This window comes from Trypanosoma theileri (assembly GCF_002087225.1).
Source record: "Trypanosoma theileri isolate Edinburgh chromosome Unknown TM35_Tth_94_V1, whole genome shotgun sequence".
In the NCBI taxonomy this organism is placed as follows: domain Eukaryota; phylum Euglenozoa; class Kinetoplastea; order Trypanosomatida; family Trypanosomatidae; genus Trypanosoma; species Trypanosoma theileri.
The window spans coordinates 20,401-27,490 of NW_021639936.1; the positions used below are offsets into that span (position 1 = coordinate 20,401).

Consider the following 7,090-nt stretch of genomic DNA (forward strand, 5'->3'; position numbering starts at 1 on the left):
ACTACCCCATACACTTCCCTCACGATACCTGCGAGATCCCTTCACAATCTCACACTAGTACACATATATAAATTATGTGAACCAAATTATAAAGTGATGACAGTACCAAGTACATGCCATACCGACCAGCCGGTCCAGAGCCAGACTGGAGTCAAACTCAACAGGGTCCCCACTCTCCCCGCTTAGCCCTTCAACCCCGTTCCCTTGACTGTCGTTTCGCTAGATAGTAACTCAGGACAGAGGGAATCTCATTAATCCATTCATGTGTAAACCCAATCGCACCGCAGGAGAGGGGACTAGCGTAAAGGAGCCACACCTCCACTCCAGTCGCTCACACACATGTCGATGGATATCGCCACGCCCCCATTCAGTGAACCCCACAGAGGCCGCAGTGGAGTGGTCCAGCAACACAAAGCGTCCTTCCCACTCACAGTGCACACACACATAATGACAGTCTCACATGCTCATGTCAGAGAGGCACAACGGCATTCCCTAAAACGCTCACTAAGCCACACACCCACAGAGAGGAACAGAAAAACACACGAAAACAACAACAACAACAACAGGATACCAACAGCACACAAAGCACTCACAATACAATAATCACAGGTGCCACTCCCACCAGAGAAAAACATCCACCCACACCAGCACATCAACTCAACCCCAAAAACAAAAAAAAAACACAGACCAACCACGTGAAGCCGTGGCAGACCAGTCTCAGTCCACCTCCCCACAGTCTGCAATCACCCAAGCAAGCCACACACACACACACACACACCACAAGGGCACAAATATCTCCGTGGCAATACCGTGAGTGACACCACCGAGAAAGAGAGAAGGTGAGAACAGAGAAATGTGTTTTCATTACGTGGGCGGTGCGAGTAGCAACCCAAACACACAAAGGAACACACAACAGCTGGGCATACTCAAACACCTACAACCCACCAATCTTTATACCAAAATAAAAATGTAAAAAAAAAAGTGACTGCGTGAGGCAGACACAATAATAGAACAAAGATGTAAAAAAAAAAGAAATTCATTACTTACTGTGGCTGCGATGCCTGGACACAGTCCAATCCACCCCAAGGTTAACAACGGAAAATCACTGTGTACTGAACGTGCCGTACCCATATCTTTCTTCTTGATGTCCGTGTAACAGTTTGTATATAATGAAAAAAAAAGAATCATTTCACAAAAATGAACACACAAAATACACGAGGTGTATAGGAAACGCAAAAGAGAAACACACAGCTGCACATAATGTGCAATGAAATTATAATGAAACACAAGGGAAAACAAAATAATAAAAACAAAACAAAAAGAAAGCCGTGATCACCATGTGAATATGTTCCGGAGGCATCCAACACAATTTCCAACAGTAGGTGTGTGTGTGTGTCTTTCGTACAGGGCGAGCAGTGGGAATGATGCACACATGATGATGGTCCACACGCACAAAGAGAGAAGGAGGGTTGGTAGTGTGCGTGTTTGTGTGTCTTGAACCTCCTGCCATTCTTCACATTTCAGTCACAGCAATTAAACACATCGGGATTGTATCTCATTCCCATGGGTAAAAACAACGGTTAGTAATATCACGGAACACACACACACACACATCACCATGAGGACACAGTAAATGGCGGAAAAACAGAGCCCAGATAATAATGCCAACAAACAAAGAGGACACTTCCCTCACAAAATGATGGTTTGTCATGTGATGATTGCAATAAGGAGTCCAATAGATGTGTTCAAGATAAAGGTGCAAATAAGAGATTTATCGAACTGAAAAAGGAAACATTAAAATTCAATAAAAAGAACAGTGCCCTTACAATGCATCAATGTCCACTCAAACAAAGGTTAACTGTGCAACTGTGTCATGGGAACACCGATTAGTACACGAGAGTGCAACCCAATACAGAGAGCACAAGAAGAAACAATGAGGGACTGTGCACCAGTGCAGGACTGCTGCTACCATCTTTCTTCTTCTTGGCCTTTTCTGCAGCAACTCGTCTCGCCTCTTCCTCGGCTTTTTGTGCCGCTGCCTGTTTCGCCTTTTCTGCAGCAACTCGTTTCGCCTCTTCCTCGGCCTTTTGTACCGCTGCCTGTTTCGCCTTCTCTTCTTCGTCTTTTTTCCTTCTCGCCTCCTCCTCTTCCCTGGCCCTTCTCGTATTCTCTTCTTCAATCCTTCTCCTCTCCTCCTCAGCCCTCCTTCTCGCTTCTGCCCTTTTCGCTTCTTCCCTTAGCCTCTTCGCCTCCTCTTCCGCGGCAAGCCGTCGAGGTCTCTCTGCCTCCATCCTCTGCTTAAAATCCCTGCGAGCATCTTCCTTAAGGCGTTTTTTCTTCCACCTCTTAGCCTCCCCGTTTGGGTATTCTTCCGTCACTTCCTCTTTCTTGGGCTTTTGCGTTGCATTGACCCTTTCTACGGTGACGGTATGGGCGCACAGCCTCTTGATCTCGTCAAACATTTCGGTTATACGAGCGCTTATATCCAACTCGCTATTCAGTGCGCAAACGTGGGACTTGCCCCGTAGGTCAAAGAGACCCTTCCTGATGGTTTCCACTTCAGTATGGTTTGCCAAGACGTATTCATATTCCAGCTTCGTTTCTTCTTTTGTCAAACAACCTTTGTTCCCCTCTTCATGAATTGTATCATTGTACCAATTGAAGTACTTGTTGATCTCCTTCTGCATATCAACAAGGTTATCATAATACGTCGTACTCGAGAGTCGTGTTGCGTTCACCTTTCCCGCCAGTCCTTGCGTATGCGGCATTGCCGCATTAAACTTTTCCATCATCTGAATGTAACCGTCCCTGTACTCCCGAACCTCTTTGCTGTCGCACTTCAACTTCTTTACCCCAGCTACCTCCTCATTTGAATCTTTTCTTCTGACACCCTCTAAAATGTCAATGGTCTTATTCACGGCAACTCCAATGGCCTCGTAATTCTTTTCACACGCCTCAACGGCCTCCCTCCATACGTTTAATAAATCCTTTCCTTCTTCCACCGCCTTCCCTTGCATTCTCCACGCGATTTCCATGCCTTTTTTAGCTTGACTGAGATACCCTCTTTCCTGTTGTGGGCACGCTGGGGTTGGTTCGGCCGTACACACACAACATTGCAGAAGTACCAACAGGTACACCACACGGCGCAGTCGGTCGAACACCGTTGTCATGATTGTCACTGCGAGTTGTTTGGATCTGTGGCAACAAGGAAGAAGAGGAAAAGGAGAAAAGAGACGCACATTTAACACACAAGGCAGACAATACACAGCAACACAGAGAGAGAAAGAAAGAGAGAGTACACATCACAACAGCAATCAAACACAACCCAATAAGGGAATTACAGTAAACCACTCACACAATAAAACACACCCAGAGTTACACAGATATTGAAACAACACCTTGAATTTAGAAGAAGTGGAAAACAAATGGTATCAAAACAATATTGAATAAACGTCTCCACACACACTCCAATATCTTTTACTCGGTATTCATACACACAAAGTGTGTCTGTATTCTCATTATAATATAATCATTACCAGGCAGTTTGAACACCACAATACACCAAAAACACAGTGTACACCTGGCAACATACAAAAACAACACCACAAATCATCAGCAAAACAAAAAGACTGTACAATAATCAACACACTTCCAAAGGGAAAAAGAAAAGAAACCAATGCATCACCATAATATTTATACCAACACCACAATTGGTATCTAAAACCCACTCACCCACAACCATAACAAAAATGACTGCATACATCACTGTAATACCATGCCACTCTTTACAAACAGAGGCAACACACAATTACTCTTTCACACACATATTACCTCTTTATTTATCCCTATTACTATTATTTTATTTCTCCCACGGAATGCCGATTCGCCTCCTCTTCTCCCACAAGAATATCAGCAAATTAAAAAAAATAAAAACATCCAAACACTCACATGTCCTTTACTCCATGATGTGCATTAGGATGGTAATATCAAACATATCCCCTTCCACCCCAACCCAAAAAAGACTCCACAAACCACATCACCACGTTTTTCTTTTTGTTCTTCGTCACTTTATGGATGTTACTCCAATGGAACGGGCCATCAAGAGTAATACATAAATATACATAAATACAATTTGTTTTTATATTATTTTTTACTACCGTTGGGCATGGGGAGTGCGCATTGGTAATGAAATTGCAATGGATCTCGTGGGTGACAGAGCACGGATTTTTTTCGTCTCTCTGAGTCGCCTCAGCGGCTAATCCAATTTCCACCACTGGAGGGCATAATTGTTACTATCTCTAGGGTCCCTGCCACTCCTTTATCAGCAGCATTCACACTAAGGTGAATTATGTAATAGAAACTGCTGTTGATAGCACACTGATACGCACCCCAGGATCTTCTTGGATAAAGTTTTGTCTCAGTGCGATTTTCCCGGACCCGGTGCTTTATGACGTTTGTAGCTTATTGAACCAGTAAACTCTACAGAAGAGAGATACTGACCCATGACTTTCCTGCAAAAAAATATACGAGGTAATGGACCTTGGCATAACTTTTCGAGGGTAAAACGTCACCAAGGGGGTAGCATTCTGAAGAACGCATGTATTGAAAGAAAAAGGAAAGAATTTGGTTTTTAAGGGAGACCACCCACTACAAACATTTAGTGAGTGAGTTTAATTTCTTTGAATAAATTCAAGTACTTAACGTTGGTACCTCGATAAGGTAGAACATCCTTACCAAGGATTTTTTTTTATATTCTTCGTGTCTTTATGGATATTACTCCAATGGTACGGCTATCAACCGTACCCCGTAGAGCACCTAATTACCGACTTAGGAGTGGCTCCGAAGAAGAAGATCCCTTTATTTTATAGGATCCTCAAGCTCTTGTAATATGATTTTTTGTTGTAGTCCGTTCCCAAACGAGAGAACCAGTCTAAGAGAAATCTGATCGAGTAAACCCTACCAGATCTCTCTACTCTCACTTTTCTTACCCAGAGCCCGTCCTCAAGTCTCCTTTTGTGTTATTATTTTTGTTATTTTTGGGTGTTTTGTTATAGAGTGGCCTCAATGAACTCCTATTTATTTTGTTGCTTGTTTTTGGTCAGTGACAGACGCCTTGAGCGTGCTCTTCTATCAGGGTTTCCATGGTCGTGCTCGTCGCTGATTTTAGAGAGGTGGGGAAGGTGGGCTGCGTAGGGTTTCTTGGGTGTGAAGTCTGTGGCATAGCGTAGTTCCGCTCCACCGCAATAAGGAATTTTGCTAACCGCTTAGAAAAACATAGTTTCATCAGGCGTACATCATCAACTATCGCAAATTGAACTCGCAGTGGATGAAGAGTGGGGCAACTCAAGAGATGCAGAGCTGTTTCGTCGCATTCGTCGCGTTGGCTGGTGTGCGCGTGAGTAGGTTGATACCCGTGACGTGACATTCGGTGTAGAGTTAGGCCTGATTTACTCATACATTGGTGACCACACGCGGGACAGACTAACGCCGGAAGGTCTCTCGTTTTCGTAGTTTTGTATTGCCCATTGGTGGAATTCGATTTTTTGTGGCAGACCCTGTCCATCATGGAATTTTCTGCAGTGGATGGCGAGGGAGTCTAGGTGGGCGTAGAACTTCTGGCATACTCCGCATTGTACTTTCTCTCTGTTCTCACGCTCCGGTGGCGACGTATCTCGCTGGCGTTTCTTATTTCGCAGAAACGTTACTTGTATTATTGCTGGCAAAATTGGGGTTCCAGGAGGATGTTTAAACTTTTCGTGGCATGCGAGAGCTCCAATGTTGCCGAATTCGCGTAGACAAAATTCACAGCGTAGTGAAGCAGGTTGTGGTATTAGGTGAACTTTGGGTGCGTCTTTTGTGGGGTTCTCAGGATGCATCGCTCTAATATGGGCTTTGAGACCTGTTTTAGAGCGCGCCACCATATCACATTTGTCACAGGGAAATGCTGATTCTTCTGGAATCGGTTCGTCGGCTCGCGGGCGTTTTCTCTCTGGGACAGGGCATGTGACGTTGTGCATGTATCTAAGGTGGCGCGTTAATCCATTTTGAAGCGGAAATGTTCGTTTACACATACTGCAGGCAAACGGGTGGGGTTTTGCTTTAGGCGAAGTGGGAAGGGGTAACGTTGTGTCCGGAGGTGGCTCATGGGGGAATTTGATCTTCCGGAGCGCGTCGGCTCTCTTTAACCCATGTGTTTGTTGACCATATGTACTACTGCGGTGTTCCTGCATGAGTATTGCGTCCCACATTCAGTGCAGGTGGCAGGTTCCGTTGCTTTGTTTAGGGCATAGTGAGGTCGTTTTTGGCTAGGTGGAATAACGGGTGCTGGGATACTGACTTTTTGGGGATTGCACCATCAACAACCAGGGGGTATATGGGTTTTTACCTTTCGCAGCAACCAGCCATAGCGATGCGAAGCATATGTGCGAAAACGTGCTAAGGCTGTTTCTTCTTCTCTAGTAAGTTCCGGGTTGTCTTTGGTGGGGTCCCAGGATCCCGTGATTTTTGATCTATGGGAGGGAGGGGGTGTACCCTCTCCTTTAAGTATTCGTTTGGCGTAGTCTATTATATCTGTGATCCAAGTATCAGTTCTTTGCGGTAATTCTGCAGCTTTTTTGGCTTCTGTGTCACTTTTTTCATTTTTCACTACTCCGCAGTGACCAAAGATAAATTGTAGTCGTATGCGGGCCTTGCGACGTTGCACTTGAAGTATTAGGTTCCACAGGAGCCGTAGTAATGGGTCTGTTACAGTAAGTGGGCCTGTTTCCAGTTCCGTGAGAAGAGACAGTGAGTCCGTAAAAATGGAGACCCTGCAGGGCGTTTGGTTATTTGTAGGAATTATTTTGAGGAGTCTCCGTAAACCTTCGTATGGCGCTACGGATTCGGCTGCATAGCTGCAAGCTAGGGGGCCAGCGCCTCTATGTGTGGTACAGAGCAGTTCACCATCTTTGTATATCATTGCTGCTGCTCCAGATTTTACTCCGAGAAATACGGAGCCATCAGTCCAAATTTCATAATGGGTACGCGGCGGCGGATCTGTGCCTTTACGGCGGAAGTGACGGGCTATCCAACGCTCGGATGCTTCTCTTTT

General features: G+C 45.0%; 4 protein-coding genes across 4 annotated transcripts; all 4 read right to left on the reverse strand.

Moving 5' to 3' along the window:
• Positions 1 to 1,886: 1,886 nt before the first annotated feature.
• Positions 1,887 to 3,170, reverse strand: TM35_000941070 (uncharacterized protein; the record flags this gene model as incomplete). The annotated part of the gene is made up of 1 exon (XM_029031528.1): positions 1,887 to 3,170. The coding sequence occupies one exon, from the start codon at positions 3,168 to 3,170 to the stop codon at positions 1,887 to 1,889; it is 1,284 nt and encodes a 427-aa protein (XP_028877180.1).
• A 1,928-nt stretch (positions 3,171 to 5,098) lies between these two features.
• Positions 5,099 to 5,425, reverse strand: TM35_000941080 (Tbingi protein; the record flags this gene model as incomplete). The annotated part of the gene is made up of 1 exon (XM_029031529.1): positions 5,099 to 5,425. The coding sequence occupies one exon, from the start codon at positions 5,423 to 5,425 to the stop codon at positions 5,099 to 5,101; it is 327 nt and encodes a 108-aa protein (XP_028877181.1).
• A 22-nt stretch (positions 5,426 to 5,447) lies between these two features.
• On the reverse strand, positions 5,448 to 6,248 carry TM35_000941090 (Tbingi protein; the record flags this gene model as incomplete). The annotated part of the gene is made up of 1 exon (XM_029031530.1): positions 5,448 to 6,248. The coding sequence occupies one exon, from the start codon at positions 6,246 to 6,248 to the stop codon at positions 5,448 to 5,450; it is 801 nt and encodes a 266-aa protein (XP_028877182.1).
• Positions 6,249 to 6,355: 107 nt separating this feature from the next.
• Positions 6,356 to 7,090, reverse strand: TM35_000941100 (Tbingi protein; the record flags this gene model as incomplete). Its single annotated transcript, XM_029031531.1, has 1 exon — positions 6,356 to 7,090. A coding segment is annotated over one exon (735 nt), but the record flags the coding sequence as incomplete, so codon positions are not given.